Genomic DNA, 17,806 nt, shown 5'->3' with positions numbered 1-17,806 from the left:
TGTCCTGGCATCGTTCAACGTACATACATACGTAAGCACGTGCTTTTTTGGCACAGGATGTGCCAGCGTATACGTAACAAATAACGGCACTTCTCAATGTCTGCGACTTCTGTTTGTGTGGCTGTGTGCGTGTGTGTGTGTGTGTGTGTGTGTTTGTGTATGCGTCTGACATTTTATTCCATTGCGCTCTATTTTATAATTCATAGCGTTGGCATTCGCTTTCGCTTTCAGTTGCCGCCATTTTAGCAGACACCACTTGATCCCGAAACGAAGACTAAGACCAAAGCCCCGACGCTGACGCCCCGCCGCGCTTATCCACAAGGCATGGACACCGCTGCCGCCGCCGCTGCCGCCGTTGTCGTCGACTTCAATGCAGAGAGCGCCACAAAAACGAAACAGACAACGAAGCTGCTCAGTAAAGCAGTGAAGCCGACAACTAGCTACGTTCCATGCAGCATTGCCCAGGACTGTGGCAGTCCTGAGCAGGAGGTCCTTGAGTATATGGGCAGCACAGTTGAGGCTGTTTCCGCAACGCCTCCGCCTACGCCGGCGGAACTGCGCAAGGCGGACACAGGCGGGCCCACCGCCAATGGCGACGCACATGCGCCCCCTCCGCTTAACGGTCTGATCGGTCGGAAATCCGCCACCAGTATGGACCAGGATGTAAAGACTGCGACTAGCCTGTGCTTGGCGGCGGCAGCGATGGGCGAATCGGCCGAGTATTTCGGACTATACATGGCCCAGTCACACGGATATGCCTTCGAGCCGCAGCAGCAGCAGCAGCTTCACTCGCAACCATTGCAACAACAGCAACATCCCAAGCCGGAGGTGGCCACGCCGTTAACGCCGTTAACGCCGACAACGTCAACGTCTTCCACGAACGCTTCCACAACGCCAACATCTGCCTTGCTTACATCGACAACAACGACCACGAGCACCGGCGGCACGCCAAGCTCTGCTCCCGCCACACCCACAACTGCATCAAGCAACGCTTCCAGTGGCTCCAGTGCCGGACTGACGCCAGCCCAGCTGCTGCAGTGGCAGGACATGCCTCAATATCTGCAGTTCAATCCCTATGTGCTCAGGGGATACCGTCCGCTGCAGACCTTCAAGGGCTGCCTGCTCAGTCTCTTCTATTGGCACAACGAGACCATCAACATTCTGACGCACGGTGAGTGTGGGGGTTGGGGTGTGGGTGCGGATGTGGATGCGGGTGGGGGTCGTCTACAGTGCTTGCTCATTTATTGATCCAATGTCACTGTCGTCTTTGGCGTAGACTCGTTGCCCCGTAGCCTCATCGTCATCGTCATCGTCGCCTTTGTCGTTGTCGTTGTCGTTGGAGGCATAACAATCACGGTCAAAGCCAAGTGCAGGCCCATAAATAGATTATGGCCGTCACTCTTATGCATGCGACGGGGTTGGCGCCAATTTTATTCAAATTGCCGTTGGGCCGGGGGTGCGACCAACATTTCCGTTCCGTTGATTATTTCTGCAATTTGTGAGACCATTAGAAATCAATTAACTTCGATAGCGTGCGGTTTTGAAAAATTTATTTTCACATTTTTTGGATTTCGAAAAATTTAATTTAAAAAATAGTTTACAGCCAAACGGAGTATTTGTATTGGGTATTTGCGGCATGTGGTAAACAAACAGGTTAAATGGTTAAAACATTAAACAAAATATGCATCTCCAAGTAAACAACAAATTATACGCGAAGTTCAATCACATCAATTCATCATCCCAGATCATTTTTTCACTGGTTATTCAGTTCAGCCGCTGGTCGTTAATACCCTACTAGTGATATTTTAAAGCTATTTTGCAGAGAAAGCAATTTGTTTAGAGTAATCATCAACATTATGTGAAATCACACTTGGATTCCATTTCATTGCTTTCTAGTACATTTTACATTTATTCTCACGATTCATTTGTGTGCCCACGGCACAGTCGAACACAGTTCCGAACTCTTCAAAGTTGGAGAGAGGCCCGATTACGCGGTACATACCAGGTACATGTTGATCTGTTGAGGTTTGTAGTGCGCGCGCCTGGGGAACAGCATCGTTGCACCATACCTGGGCGTAACTGATAAAAAAGAGCTGCTTGCTGGTGTAATTAAACTTGGGCAGCTTCTCCCTGTCAGGATCTGTTTGCTTTGAGTACCATTCTAGGTAGGCTTTAAAGGCCAGTCGCACACCGCCATTATCCGCTACGTTCTCCGACTGCGAGATTGACTTCGGCAATCGGGCTTTATTGTAGACGTATTCGCTGTACTGATTACTGAAACACTCTTGGCGGATTAGAAAATTCTCAGCGGACTTCTCGTCCCACCAGTCATGATATGAGCCGCTCTTGTCGAATTTGCGACCAGCATCGTCAAAGCAATGAATCAGCTCGTGTCCAATCAGGGTGGCCAGAGTGCCGAACTTGAGGGCATTGGGATAGCTGGCATCCCACAGATAGAAGGGCTGGAGCAATGCTACCGGCACTTTGATAACATTTTCGATGAGGATATTGGCGGGCGTATAACTGAGCAGCTCTCCCGCCTCTAGAGGCTTTGCCTTCTGACCCACATCGTTGCGCGTTTGTCGAGCTGCGTGTATTCCGATTAGACGGAGGTTCTCTACTAAGTCGTCGTTGGTCAGGTTCAGGCCATCCATTTCCTCCGTGAAATTCTCATTGGCATACGAGTTTATTTCGAGCTTCATGGCTTTCAGTTTTTCTATGGCATAGCTTCGTGTTTCGGGTGAAATCCAATCCAGTTCGGTCGAGTTGAGAGTCTTGGTAAACGTAGATTTTAGCTGATCCCATATCAGCTCTATGTCGGCTGCCGTATCGGATCCTATGCCATTATTTCTTTTGGTATTGTAGCGGCGGTAGAGCATATTGTCCAGATTCTTTGCAAAATGCTGCTTCGTTTTATCTATGCAATTCGCATCCTGCAAGGCTGGAGTACTGGCCGTCTCCTGTATGAAGCTGTCGATAAGTGAGAAGAAGATGTAGTTCGCCACTATTCGCAGTGGTGTGCGACGCATGACGGCCATTACATTTTCTTGATATGGCGCATTATACTCGTAAATGGGACCGTCAATGGCCTTGTTGAGGGTCAAGCGCACAAGCGCCTCCACGTCTATAATGGGCATATAGCGTCTTTGCATATCAGCCACAGTAGTGAGCTTGGCCAAATCAGCCATGTCTCTGCCGTTTTTATCGTCATCCATACCCCTGGCGAGATCGATCTCGAACTTAATATGCTCCGTAGCCGTTTGGTCGGCCAATTCGGACCGAATACCCAGATAATTCTTCATAGTATTTGCGATCTTGTCGCGATAACGATCTCGAAAAGTCTTTAATTTTTCGTCTACATACACGGGACGGGTCCCCAGAGGAAACTCCTGACCACCAATATAGATAACGTTCGTTTCGTTGCCTTTAAAGTCTTTGCCTACATCCACGTCTATGATGATGTCTATATTGTAGGTATGTGCTATTTGTCCGATCGTCTTCAGCCAGTCAAAGTTATCCTTGTTCCATTTATCACCCTCCAGCACTGGCATAGTTCCGAACTCATTGATAATGCTCATTAGCTTCCGCTTATACCCGCTCTTCAGTTCTCCCAGTCGCGTACAAGACTCGTAAAAGTTCTTCACCTGCTTGTCTTCTGGCGTGTCAAGATCACTGTGTTTACCTTTTAAGAATGCAAACAACTTGCGATTCAACGCCTTGCTCAGATGCTCGAATAATCCGGTCGTTATGTCACCTGGGGCCTCAGCTCGATTTGTTTTATCCCACTTGCCACAGGCGAATTCGTAAAAGTTATCACACGGGTCCACATTCGGGTTCATGAAGCTCTCCATCTCAGCCACCTTGGCTTCTCTCATTAAATCATACATGAACTTGGGGCTCTGATCGCTATCGTACAGACTTATATCTCTGGGAGGCGGCGTGCTCCAGACGCAGGGCAGCACCAGAGCCACGGCGAAGAGCACAGTATGGCTCTTGTGGATAAGCATTTTTCCGTTTCAACGTTGTTGCTCGTCTCGTTTGAGGCGCTGAACTAAAACCGCTCTCAGCTAAAAGGCGACCGATTCCGACAGCTTAGTTCTTGCTTGCAGTGTGTGCGTGAGTGCCTCCATCTGTCTATAGTAGTCTGCGAAGCATTGAATGAGCTGACCTCGGGGTTATCTTTTATAATTGTTCCAAGAAAACGCATGCGAAACAAGTCACCTTATCAACATATTTTTCATGATTACAAGAAAAATCTTCAATATTTCCAAATAGTAGTAATTTTTCTTTAACCTTTTCTAAAAGCCAGTTTAAAAATGCATTTTTTTAATATTTAAGAAAGTATATATATATACATATATGTAAATAATAAATACACAATTGCTGCAGGATTGTAACGAGCTATGCTGATAAGCCGCACTGTAGTGCGATTTGGATTGCTTTTGAAGCCAATGGGCCAATTTTTCCACATTTCGGACACCAAACAATTTGCCACGACTTTAAAATACTCTGTACCTATGTGTAGTTTAGTTTACATATTTCTAAAAATTAACAAGAGAGAACGCTACAGTCGAGCAAGTCCGACAGTGAATACCCTGAGTGAAATTGTTACGCTAATAACTTTTCTTAGAACTGACCGATTTGGATGAAATGCGAAACAATTTGTGACTAAATTACGTGTGCAAAGTTTGGTTTCTGTAGGTTTTAAAATGTGGAAAGTATTGGCAAAATTCTGTAGCGGGAGGTGGGGAGGGAAAATCAAAAAAATAAAATAAACTCCAGCGTCTAAGTATCCAGTTTGGTTAATGTGCGCTCATCCGTTTCCGAAATCCAGGCGTTCATCCAGACGGACAAACGGGCGGACGGACATGTCTAGATCGATTTCTCTCGTCATGATGATCAAGAATATTAATACTTTATGGGGTCACAGATGCTTCCTTCTGCATGTTACATACTTTGCAAAAACCTAATATACTCTTTCTATCCTATGGGCACAGGGTATAAAAAAAGAAACACACAAAATTTTAATAAAACAATGGTTTGACCGTCTATACCTCATTCTGGATTGTAACTCAAAAAAATCCAAAAACTACGGTAGCTATGGAAAATTACTAAATCGGTAGAGTTGGAAACTAGAGAAATTGCACACATAAATGTTATATCTAGGATTTAGGGGCTTATTCGGATGGACGGACAGACAGACAGGGCTAAATTGAATCGTCTTGATCTGCTGATGAAGAATATATATTTTTGGTTCTGCCACGCCTCCTCTGCCTGTCCCATTTTTGCCCGCAAACCAAATATACTCTTTTTAATCTGATCAGTTTTTACCCTGAAATAGAGAGAGTTAAAGGCAGGAGTGCATTTAAATTGTTTTTAAAAAATTGGTGGGTTATTGTCAACTCCGGACTTTTGAATCCTCAAGTTTCAATCCTTTTAATATAAATTGTTTATCATTCAACTGATGTTTCATAAAATCTACGGAATAGAGTGTCTTACCAGCGGCAGTATAGAAAGCTTCCTCTCCCCCTTGCCTGAATACAGGTTGACATGAACAAAAAGTTTTGTCATTTTGCACATTTTATGGCCCACTGGAGCACAATAGCTCTAGAGCTCAGTTGAAATGCTTCAAGTAATTAATAGTTCCATGAGTTACGAGTATAGGCTACACACCTAATGAAGAGGCTGCAGAATGACATAAAAATTCTTAAAAACCTTCTCACGTAATGGGACTCGAGCGGCTAAGGCAGAGGCGTATATGAATACAAATGCTGCCTTTTGAGAGCGAACAGTGCAGATGTTTACCGAACAACAATTAGAGAGTCGTTTTACGCATACGTATATTATTTATGCATTATTTGTTTATTATAAAACTAAACTTACATACCTAGTTATGTAAAGAATTTATTTATTTACAAGTATATATCCATTCTATGGAGGTTGTTGTGATTATTGCTTATAAAGTGTTTGGTAATGCCCCCTTGTGGCCTAAATGATATTCAAAACTTCATAATAGTTATTCAAATTGATAAAATATTTGTAATTTGTTTCATTGAAAATTTTCACCTATCAATTATTACTTATGTACAATATGAAAAGGCACTGAGATTATAAAAACTTCGCAATTGTCACGTTCACATCACAGTCGGCGCGATGCCCTCGTAGGAACGCTCCTCAGACCAACGACCGGTCGGATGATAAGGCAGCCAAAGCTTCAGCTCAGCTGAGCTGAGCTTCGAAATGCGTCGCCGCACCTCTTTAGTCGCTCAATGTGTTCGCGATGAGCTGTACGCTAGTGTTCTTACTCGTCGCACTTGCGGCCGTGCTGAGGAGTGTCCCCAGCCAAGCGCTGTCCGCTTCCGGACTGCAGATTCAGCTGCAGGAACAGCTCATAGTACAGCACAATGATAGCGTCTATGTGCAGCGTGTGATGCGGTTGGCCAAGTCCGCCGAGATGCGCAACTACATGCAACCAGACACAGACGCCTGCGAAAACTTCTACGAGTACAGTTGCGGAAATTGGGCCAAGATAAATCCGGCTGAAGCAGTGCGGCCACGTGAGACCAACTACTACCAGCTGCTGGATAACGCCTATCGCCACAAGCGGTTGCGTCTGCTCGAACAGGCCGCCGATCCGGAGAGCGACGATGCTGCCGTGTTGAAGTTGAAGCGCTTCTACGCCTCGTGTCTCCATTTCCGGGAGACGCCGAGGACGCTCTATCGCCAACAGTTGCAGGCACTTGTCGGTGAATTTGGACGAATGCCGGTGTTTTTGCTGCCCGGCCAGGAGTGGCCCGCCAGTGAGTTCAATTGGCTGGAGACTGTAGCGCGAATTAAAAACAAGTATGGGTTCGACATTCTGCTGCGTTTGGATGTGGCGCCCGATCTCCATAACAATACACGTAATCGAGTATACATTGGACAGCCCTGGAAGCTCGGCTTGGAATCAAAATCCATGTACAGCAGTGCAGTGGCGGAACTCTATCGTCAGGAATATGTACGACACATATCCGAAGAGCTGGTACAACATCTGCACGTGGAGGCAGAGCTTGCTACTGTCACGGCACGGGAAATACTAAACCTAGAAATTGCACTCTCCAAAGGTATGGTGGATCCCTTAACTACCAAGCCACTCAGCGGTCTAACCCAGTCACGCACAGCTGCCGATCTGGCAGCTGCCTATGCGCCTACCTTCAATCTGACGCAGTACATCGAGCTGGCTCTGGGCCATGTGCCCAACGACACTCTCTATGAGTATGTGCCAGATTACCAGAAGAATCTCTTGGGTGTGGTTAGCAGCACACCGCCACGTGTGCTGGCGAATTACATTTTCCAACAGCTGCTGCAAAAGCTCTACTATGACCTAGACGCCCCCGCTGTGGATCAGTGTCTCAGCATAGTGGGGCAGCAGTTCCCCGAGATCTTAGACCACATGCTCTATTTGCGTTTGGGTGATGCTGCCACGTTGACGGATATCCAGGACCTATGGAAAGATATCAAGGCCAGTTTTCGGGAGAGTTTGCAAAACACCAGCTCCGTTTGGATAACTGCAACCACTCGGGAATTGGCGCTGGAGAAGCTGAATGCAACGCATCTGCAAATCAATGGCTATGCCGATGTTAACTTTACAGACCGGTACGCGCAGCTTCATATCGCCCCTCACGACTACCTGACAAATTTGCGAGCCGTGCTGGAACATGAGACACGACAGCGCCTTAAGAGTCTCAGTGAGAAGCCGGCTTCACTACCGGCCCCCACAAAACGGTCTTCATTGGCACCCGTTTATCTGGCAACGGAGAATGCAGTCCGATTACCTGTGGCGCTACTGCAACCGAACTTTCTTTGGTCCCGCTACTATCCACGTGCTCTCAAATACGGCACTCTGGGCTATTTGCTAGCGCGCGAGCTGGTGCATGGCTTTGATGAGCTGGCGGGCAGCCAGGCGGACTGGTGGGATGCGAAGTCCACGGCAGAGTATGGGAAGCGTAAGAAGTGCTTTAAGCAGCAATACGGACGCTTTCGGCAGGATGGTCATTATCTGGCCGAGAGTGATCTGCAGGCGGAAAACATTGCAGACAATGCGGCCGTTCAGCTAGCGTATAAAGCCTACTCCGACTACCTAAAACATCTGTCCTCATCAGCAATTGGCTCCGAGGCTCTGCCTCGCTTGCAGCAAACTCCTCAGCAGCTCTTTTTCCTGAGCTTCGCTCAGTTCTGGTGCACCGATGCCGACGATCGTTTCAAGGAGAAGGTCTCACTACTGAACATACACACTCCAAACGCTTTTCGCGTCATTGGCCCGCTTTCGAACTTTCAGGCATTCGCCAGGGATCATCGCTGTGCCGCCGAGACGACGATGAACCCCAGCCAGAAATGTCAGTTGTATGGCATTACCTCGAAGTAGCACTAAATTGTTGGTTTCTATACATTTTGAGAGACTTTAATAAAGTCGTGAAACTACAGTTTTGTGAACATTTGTTTTTTTTTTTAAAGGAACTAACATCTATGGCTATATTTTTTAGGCTAAATCGAATACCAATTGGAGTGTTAGAATGGGTGAATTTTAGAGAAGAAAAGTAAAACAAGTACTTATTACATTTTGGGCCAATCTTTCCTAAGCCAGAAAACCAATTAGCTGGCGCCTAAAAAGCTTTGCAGGTCAAGTTAACAGACAGATGCTTCAGCTAATAGTTGAGAGCGGATTACCGAAGATTCTAAATTGGCTTCCCTATTGATACTTCTTGAGACCTTTTAAGTATACAAGTATCATAAAGCTGCTATGTTGTTCTAAAAATTAGCTGAATAATAAAATAAATAATTTATTCAAAGCAGGAATTTAATTCGCAAAATATACATTTTTACACAAAGTGTTTCACGTATTTCTTAAAATGTAGAGTCGAAAAACTGCGCAATAAAGTTCGATTCGTTCCTAGTACAGTAGCATTTTAGTAAATGGCGCACTTGTATTTGGGGTCCATCGGCGCATCTTGGGGGCAGTTGAAGACCCAGGAAAACTCTTGGAAATTGGACAGCGAACCAACGACGCGAAACTTGCTCGGCGCGTGTGAATCCAGCGCCACTTTCGAGCGAAACTGTGTCTGCACATCATCACACCACAGCTGGGCGAAGCCCACGAAGAACAGTTGCCGATTGTTTATCTCTAGGCCAGGAAGTGTTTCCCGTATCTCAATGATAGGATTCGTGGGCGGCTGCTTCTGTAACCAACGCTGATAGGCCGCGTAGGCCAGCTTTACGCTGGCATTATCCGCTATGTTCTCCGACTGCAATTTGGAGTCCGGGAGCTTAGTTTCGCCGTACTGGTAGCTATGGTACTGAGCCTGGAAGCACTTTCTACGCGCCTCGAACTCATAGCGCGACTTGCGGTCCCACCAGGGGGAGAAGTTGCCGCTCGCGTCGTGTTTCTGTCCATCATCGTCGAAACCGTGGATCATTTCGTGAGCAATGAGGGAGCCCAAGGTGGCGTACTTGAGCGCCTCGGGATAGTTGGGGCCCCAAAGGTAATGCGGTTGTAGCAACGCTACTGGTATTTGTATCTTATTTTCCAAAAGGCTGTACGACGCAGCGAAGCTTAGTTCTTTGGTTGGCTCCAGTGTGGTCGGCTGATTGTTCAAACTACGGAGCTTGCGCTCGGCTTGAGCCGCCAATAGGCGCTGAACATTCGCTACATAGTTGAGCCCATCAATGGTTACATTGCCATAGAGCTCCTCAAAGTTCACATTCGTATAGGAGTTGATGGCCAGTTCCATGCGCTCCAGCTTTTCAATGGCCGTTGTGCGAGTCTCGTTGGCTATCCAGTCCAGTTTGTCGCCTGCTAGCTCCTGTCGGAATGTGGCGCGTATCTCCTCCCACATGCTGAAGACCTCGGCCTCAACGGCATCATTGCGGTAGCGCGCGTAGACCAGATAATCCACGTACTTGCCAAAGTAGTTTTTAGTTTTCTCAATGCACCATTTGTCGATGTCTTTGGAGTCCACGTCGGCCAAGAACTCCTGCAAGAGCCGCCACAAAATGTAATTGGCCAGCGTGTGGGGCGCAGTCGAGCTGGTCGTTCTGAATGTGGCCTCCAGATATATTCCGTCGTACGTGTAGATTTGCTCGGGTACGTACCCCCCAAGCACTAAGCTGAGAAACTCCGTCAAATTAATATTGGAGCCGTATTGCTCTTGTAGTTGCGATACCTTCTGCAGGCTCAGCAAGTCTTGCAGAGCGGCATCGCGAGTATTGGAGCTGCCCGCCTTCAGTTTATCGTCCAGCTCCAGTATATCTTTGGCTGTAGCTTTGGCCACTTCCTTACTTACGCCAAAAAACTGCTGTAGGTCCTTGGCTATGGTGCCCTCCTTCAGATTTTCGTACTTCTGAGTGCCCAAATAAATTCTGTTTTCACTGCCAGTCTTGAAATCGCGCATAATGTCTACCGCAAAGATAATTTGCTTCCCGTATTTGTGTTGAATCTGCGCCACAGTGCGCCACCAGCTGAAGTCTGATTTATTCCAGTTCTCGCCCGCCAGAGCTGGCAGCTCGCCAAACTCCTTGTAAACATTCTCCAGCGCCAACTTGTAGTGAACATCGTCGCGATGTACCAGCTGACAGGATTGATGAAAGCGCTGCAGCTTTGTCTCCACTCCCGTCTTGGCCTCATGCCTCAGCACTTGCTGCAGTCGTCGATCGAAGCCTTTGGAGATCAGCTGAAAGTTGTCCGTCATGCTATTGCTCAGAATATCGGCCGGGTTATGCCGTTTCCAGTTGCCACATGCGTAGCTATAGAAGTCGTCGCAGGGCAGTGTGTGAGTGTCTAGCATAGTACGGATTTCGGCCGCCTTCGCTCGACGCATTATTTGCTTGGCAATGTCTGTGGTCAGGTCATTTTGGATGATTGTGCTGCCATTGCCGTCGGCTGAGGAACGTGTTATAGCCGTCGCCAAACCGATTAGCAGCCAGAGGAGATTGAAGCGCCAGGTCGACATCGTCTCGCGAGCTCGTACCTCGTAGCTAAACTGAGCCATGGAATGTGTCTAGTTATCAGCTTTAATTGTCTACACAATGCTGGGAGCAATGGGGTGGGTTAAATTCTAATCTTGTTCTGAGAGTACGCTAGATTACTCTCTTATACGCTTCACAGAGGCAGAGGAAGCTGGGGTGCGCGAAACCAGCAAGGCCACAATTGCTACAGAAATTAAAAACAATCCAAATGAAATCGTGGAGTTCTAAGAGCACTTGCTGAAGCTGTGAATGCATTCCTCCATTTAGTAACTACTAAGTAGATGTTGATAAAAGAAATCGTGCCAAGAAGCCCATTGAGCCATGCCTTAAGCCACACTCCTTCCAAAGTTTTTGCTCCAAGCGAGCCAATAGTTATGCTTTACCTCTTAATTTAAAGCCTGCACTTCTAACACTAACTTTAATTAAGCCATCAATCATTATTTAGGTTAATTATATTATGACTTTGATTGACAAGCTGAATTCATTTTTCACTTTCCAAATGGGTTGAAATATTCGAAATGTGTCCCAAACATTGAATTGCCAGAGTCTTGAATATGAGAATCGCTTTTTGTGGGCTTTTTTCATGTACCTGATACTTTTATTGCTGCAGTCGTTAATTTCATGGACAACTTAATGTTATTTAGTCAAGGTTGTTGGTTGTGGTGTGTGTCGTCTTGAAAATAAAAGCAATATGTTTCTTTGGCACAGTTCCAAATTCGATGAGAGCTTTTTTTGAATCGTGCTTCAAAATGCTGTTTACACAAAGCAATCGCAATGCCAGAGTCGTAGTCGAACAACAAACACCCTTTCGTCTAGGCTCAAAACAATTAAATGTAATTTAAGATTTTAATTTAAAGTTAGCAAACTGTTCACTTTCATGTATCATCCCTTCAAGAACGTATTGCTATTAGCTTATTGTGCTTTCTTCTCTCCCTCTCTTTCTCTCTTGCAGCTATACCTATCGTCTATATATTGGCCATAGTGCCGGGACTTATGCCGTGGGACCGAGGCTATAGATTTCTATCGTTCTGCCACGTCTTCGGCTCCGTTGCGCCCTGGTGCGGCAGCTTCGTCTATCATCTGTTCATGAACATCGAGAAGGGCGAGAATGTCTATTATAGACTGCTCAAGCTGGACATGGTTGGCATCTGGGTGAGCCAGAGTTTCGGTAAGTGTAGAAAATGCCTAATCAAAGCTTGTGCTGAGAGAGTTCCTCCTGATAAGGGGCTATAATTAGATGCAACGTCACCTTGGGTACGTGAATCGGAATTTATTTAATACAACGGAATTATACGAGTATTTGAAAAACTAGTGTAATTAAGTCCAAGCCGCGTTACAGCCCTGCCGACAGACCAGGAACACTAGTACATAACGCACTTGTCGTGCGGGTTCATTTTGGAGCCCTCGCGACACTGGTAGACATAGGCGAACTCGTCGTAGTTGGCCAACATGGCGTAGAGTCGCAGCTGCTCGGGCGGATGAACGTCGCCGATGGTCGCCATGGAATGCTGGTCACGTTTATGATCAACACACCACAACTGTCCCACTCCCAGGAAGAACAACTGCTCCGCCGTTTCTGTCATATGGGGTAGGCTCTCCGTGGTGTTTGTTAGTCCCGGCTCCGTCTCCAGCCAACGGGTGTAGGCGCCATAAGCAATCCGGATGCTCACATTGTCTGCAATATTCTCGCCCTGTGCATTTGAGCGCGCCATGCTCTTATTTCGAAACTTGAGCTCACTGAATTGCTGTATCAGACAGGTTTTGCGCCGTTCGAACGCTTCCGTCGAATTGCGATCCCACCAGTTCTTGATGTTGCCCTGGCTGTCCTTTTTACGGCAAGTATCGTCGAAGGCATGGCCCATCTCGTGTGCGATGATGGAGCCAACGGTGGCAAATTTCAATGCTGTCGGATACACATCGTCCCAGAGATAACGCTGCTGCATAAAGCTGACTGGAATCAGTACATAGTTGAATTCATCGGCATAGAGGGGCGACTGATTATTGCTCTGGTACATTGACAGACTAGGTGCTTTGGCCAGACTTGCTATTAGTTGCTCGGCACGCAGCTTCAGAATGCGCCGTATATTGCCAAAGTAGTCGTCGGTGCTTATAATCAGGGAGGCATATTCCTGCTCATACTCCTCCGTCTCCGCGCCACTTATGCGAAAGTTCATGGCCTTAAGTTTGGCTACAGCAGCGGTCCGTGTCTGTTCACTTAGCCAGTCGGAGCTCGGCGACTCCAGTAGCTCGCTGAAGGCAGTCTTCAATTGCAGCCAGAGCTGTTTGAAGCTGGCCGGCATGCGGGGATTGTCCAGCTCTAGGGAGCGGTAGACCAATCGATCCATATAGTCGGGAAAGTGTTCGGTTGTTTTCTCTGTGCACAACTGCCGTTGCTGGTCCGCCGTCGGCTCCACATCGATTTTAAACTTCTGCAATAATGTTATTAGCATGTAATTGGCAAGGACGCGGTTGGGCGTTTTCTGCAGCAGCTTGCGAAGATTCCATAGGTAGCTCTCCACATGCTCGTAGACTGGCAGCTGATATTCTAGGCCAAGCCAGAGGCTAACAAGGCGCGTAAAATTTAATTGCGGCTTGTAGGACTCACTCATCTCGTCCAGCATTCGAAGACGCGTCTTGTCCTCCATGCTGACACCGGCCAACGGCTCGGAAATTCCGCGTGCCAGCTCAAACTCGAGATCCACAATCTCGCTGGCTGTTTCCATAGCCGCCAAGGAGCTCAATCCCAGCATCTGCGACAGTTCCGTGGCCATGCTTGCTTTGTAATTGGCGTAGTAGGCAAGAGCCTCGCTGCTTACCAATCCCTCCAGCTCCCCCAAGTACAATCGGCTCACTTTATTATTGCTTAGATCGGCGCCCACACTTACGTCCAACAGTGTGGTCACGCCATAGTCGCGCAAAATTCGTGTCATGACGTCCTGCCAATCGAATTTGGACTCGTCCCACTCACTGCCCTTGAGTGCGGGCAGCCCCCCGAACTCTTCCAGCACGCTCACCAAATGCGCCCGATAGTTCAGTTGTAAGGCGGTGCTATTGAGGCAGGATTCGTAGAAGTACTTGACGCGCGACTCCATAGTGCTGTCGGTGCTCATCTTAGGCTGCTCCAGCAGACGCCGAGCACGTCGCTGGTAGCCACGCTCCAAGGCGTCAAAGCGATCAGAGAGCACTTCCTTGGCCGGATTGATTTTCGCCCACTTGCCGCAGGCGTGCTCGAAGTAGTCGTCGCAGGGTGCCGCCTCTCTGTTCATATAGTTGAGCATTTCCGCCGACTTCGCTTCGCGCATTATGTCGTGCACATGCTGCAGGTTCAGCTCATCGAGCAGGCCTGCCCGCACGGAACAAGCTGCCAGCAGCCCGCTGACCAGGAACAGAAGAGCGACGCAGACTCGCGTGTGAGGCATGCTTGGTGGCTGCGTAAGCACTGAACTGAGAGCCGAGACGATTTGTGCGATTTTATGCGAAGCTCTAGCTGACAAGCCTAATAATACGAGTAGTTCGGCTATTTTTCGGTATCTCATGAGCCTTATTTGTAAACTAACATTTTTGGGAAAGACGGGCGACTGCCATTTTTTTGCCGTTTACGTCCAGCTCGTAGAAAACGCATAAAATTAGCTACCAATATATATTTTATTGGCCCCTAAAACAGGAAAACTTGCTCTATATTGGCATGAACGGTGCAGAATTTCAACGATTCTCTCAAACTCATCATCTCTACTCATCTTTCCGGCAGGTGCTCTTCCACTTGTTACGGCTACGACGCTATGCTTTACGCCTAAGCTCAAGTGGTTCATCATTGTCTCGTACTGTCTGCTCTCGCTGTGGGGCCTATACAAGGTAAGGATTGGAAGCAGAGCTTCAATATATATAATATATAATCACCGAACTATCAATCTATACTCGAAAGAATTATTGTAATAGTATTGAACGAATAACTTCGAAAATGTAAGCTTACATATAATTGTGAATGAGAAGGAATTTTCCTAAAATAATCTGGAATTTGTTTACAATAATAGAGTCAGATAGATGACAGCTAGAGAGGTTTGTACCTTTATGGTCCTCTTCGTCTGTACTCCAATTGTATGTACTTGTATGTACTCGAATACCTAGCAATGATGAACATATTTTATGGACGTATTTAGAGACATATTTTCGGATTTCTGAGCTGAGCTTAGGAAGCAGTTTTCTACGTATTTGGAATGTAATTTAGGAATATACATAGTTGTCAATAATGAAATCATTTCTAGGTAAAAGTTTATATTATTATTATACTTGTATGTGACTTTTGATTTTCAATTTCTAACGGAATTGATTAATAACTTTGAGAGAACTGTGCCGGGCTCTAAAACGTATTATGGGTCTTTGAAATATGAAAAAAAAACTTAGATATAACAAATGGTATTAAATATAACAATGGATTTAGAAATAAATACAGAACAGAAAGGGTTTTATAGCAAGGGAATGTAGTATTAGGAGCCGACGTATAAATAGTTTTGGACCTGCTGTGTGGTGCTACTTACGAGTATAAGAAGATGATTCTAAGCATAATTTAGAAAACAATAGAGCCTAATTTTTCTGTCTTCTCCAGGCCCTGACAGCAAGCTCGCCTTGGCAGCGCCGTCTGTGCTTCGCTTTGCCGTTCTCCATGCGCTCTGTGCTGACCTTTCTGCGTATCCAGGGCCTGGTGGGCGGTAGTCATATGGCGCTGTCTCACGTTTATTTGCAGGTTCGTATATCATTTGTTTTAGATTGATTAACTCTTTCATCTAATAAACGGATTTCTGTTGACTGCCGGTCTGTGAGCACAGGTTCAAGTTGTAAGTCACACCTTTGTATCTGGTCAGCACCCCTTACGTAGTGCTAGCCTGCTTTGGCTCCAAGAGAAATCGTTTATCCTTTCAGTGAGTTTACCTAATTGTCCAATACTTCTGTTTCTCTACTTACAGGATGGCGTTTCCATTTTGGGAGGCGCTATAGGAGCTATGCGTATACCCGAAAAATGGTTTCCCGGTCTAGTTGATTTCTATCTGAATTCCCATAATATAATGCATGTGCTGGTGGTGGTGGCTGTCTACTCCATGCATAAGGTGGGTCCTAAGACCATTTGATCCGACTAGTATCCCGTTTTCTGATGAAATACTTTGTATTCTTTACAGGCCACCATTAGGGATTTCGAATGGATGTCCATGCAGACGTGCAACTCGTATAGTAACAACACGGAGGACACTCTGACCCATGTGGAGCTATGACCCGTTTACTTGCTGCTACTTTTAACTAACAATTTCAATAACCTATGCTGAGTTGGCAGACACTCACGCGAAACGCAAGCGAAGAGCCGCGCCAATTCGCAAGCTGACTAGGCACGGCCATAACCATAGCCATAGCCATAGCCATGTAGAAATAAATATGGACAAGGAGAACGTAGAAAGGAAATTCGAATAAAGTTATTGCAATATATACCGTGTATAGAGCGAATGCTGTAACAGTAACAATATATAGATATGTGTATATATATACTATATATTTACATACAATATATATAGTACATTCTTCGACTGTGGTATTAAGTATTAAGGTTATTAAACATATTCAAACGAAACAAAACGAACAACATACAAAAATCTCTTGGTGCGTTTTCAAGAAATGGTGGCGGCCGCCATCCAAGGGGCGGCACTTCTATACGTGATTTCCATACAAAATACTCGAGTACTATACTAATACATATATAATATTATATACTTATATATAATTTTAAATTGTCATGCTCTGATGACGATGATGTTGATACATATGTACCTCATTATGCTTACAACAAAAATCTAATTTTCAAATATAACTTTGTACCTCGTCGAATACAAAACTAAAGATGCAAAACAATTAAAACTTACAAAAGTCGAACGTAAAGTTAATCTTAAATATCTTCCTAGTTGAACGTTTTTATTAAGCAAATTGAGATTAAGTTGTTAGCAAATGTTTCAGGAGTAGTGTAAGCTGAATACTTTAAACTGTGTGTGAATATTGTTGAATCACAGATTGTTGTTGAGGCAAGTAGCGTATCTGCGTTTTACATTAAGTGTTAAAGTTGGACAAAGTGTGAAATGTTGCAAACAACTAACAACCGTACTAACAAAGGCGCTGCTAAAACCAGTTATTAAAACTTCCTACCGTAGTTGCTATACTATATTTAATCTGATATTGTTTGTTTACAGGCATACATACAAATATGAATTAATCTTTTTAAGTCAATTCAGTAATTTGATTAACGTATTTAATACTTTAACAGTTTATTTAGAATGCTTTTGCGAAAAGCGCCTAATCGCTTTAAACATGAGACAATTATTTCCATTATAAGCTTTAATTAGTGCATGGCAAGACAGATCTATAACTGCTGCTACTAAAGTTAATTCCATCATACATACACACACATATTTTAGTGAAGCATGACGAGTACTAGGCTTTTAGTAGTTTAAATAATTTACACACGCCTATGAATATGACGAAGCAAATTCAACAAGGAACAATTGCTAACAAAGCTAACGAATTCAATTGAACAAAAGCAATAAAATTGAACAAAAATTAAAGCTTAGAAAGTATTTGTAAGTAGCAATTATAGCTAAATTAAAATAATAATATGAGTATGTATGTGCGATTTTCTGAGAAAGTTAATAAAAATACAAATTTGAAATATCCTCCAGGCAAAAACCACGACTTTTGAATTTACGTTCCCTGCGTGAAAATATAATTTATTTCTTTTTATTTTATAATAATTACATATTGCACAATATTAGCA

At 45.3% G+C, this 17,806-nt stretch overlaps 5 protein-coding genes across 6 annotated transcripts; 2 read left to right on the top strand and 3 right to left on the bottom strand.

The window, feature by feature from the left end:
* Positions 1-610: 610 nt before the first annotated feature.
* Positions 611-17,656, top strand: LOC115621434 (progestin and adipoQ receptor family member 4). 2 transcript variants are annotated; one of them, XM_030515087.1, is made up of 7 exons: positions 611-1,171; positions 11,954-12,169; positions 14,750-14,853; positions 15,605-15,742; positions 15,825-15,833; positions 15,963-16,103; positions 16,173-17,656. In XM_030515087.1, the coding sequence occupies exons 1-7, from the start codon at positions 652-654 to the stop codon at positions 16,263-16,265; spliced, it is 1,221 nt and encodes a 406-aa protein (XP_030370947.1). In that variant the 5' UTR covers positions 611-651; the 3' UTR covers positions 16,266-17,656. The 2 variants fall into 2 exon arrangements, with proteins under 2 accessions (XP_030370947.1, XP_030370948.1); XM_030515088.1 differs by lacking the exon at positions 15,825-15,833 and having other exon boundaries at positions 615-1,171; positions 16,173-17,655.
* LOC115621429 (neprilysin-1-like) lies at positions 1,534-4,091 on the bottom strand. Its single transcript, XM_030515080.1, has one exon. The coding sequence runs from the start codon at positions 4,005-4,007 to the stop codon at positions 1,893-1,895; it is 2,115 nt and encodes a 704-aa protein (XP_030370940.1). The 5' UTR covers positions 4,008-4,091; the 3' UTR covers positions 1,534-1,892.
* LOC115621888 (neprilysin-4) lies at positions 6,281-8,462 on the top strand. The gene has a single exon (XM_030515716.1). The coding sequence runs from the start codon at positions 6,281-6,283 to the stop codon at positions 8,402-8,404; it is 2,124 nt and encodes a 707-aa protein (XP_030371576.1). The 3' UTR covers positions 8,405-8,462.
* Positions 8,823-11,169, bottom strand: LOC115621431 (neprilysin-1). Its single transcript, XM_030515082.1, has one exon. The coding sequence runs from the start codon at positions 11,022-11,024 to the stop codon at positions 8,946-8,948; it is 2,079 nt and encodes a 692-aa protein (XP_030370942.1). The 5' UTR covers positions 11,025-11,169; the 3' UTR covers positions 8,823-8,945.
* LOC115621432 (neprilysin-1) lies at positions 12,257-14,342 on the bottom strand. Its single transcript, XM_030515084.1, has one exon. It carries the CDS (start codon positions 14,301-14,303, stop codon positions 12,363-12,365), a length of 1,941 nt encoding a protein of 646 aa, XP_030370944.1. The 5' UTR covers positions 14,304-14,342; the 3' UTR covers positions 12,257-12,362.
* Positions 17,657-17,806: the final 150 nt, after the last annotated feature.

The sequence above is a fragment of the Scaptodrosophila lebanonensis genome, unplaced genomic scaffold, assembly GCF_003285725.1.
Source record: "Scaptodrosophila lebanonensis strain 11010-0011.00,11010-0021.00 unplaced genomic scaffold, SlebRS2 tig00000024-arrow-pilon, whole genome shotgun sequence".
Lineage (NCBI taxonomy): Eukaryota > Metazoa > Arthropoda > Insecta > Diptera > Drosophilidae > Scaptodrosophila > Scaptodrosophila lebanonensis.
This window is presented reverse-complemented; position numbering and strand designations above follow the sequence as displayed.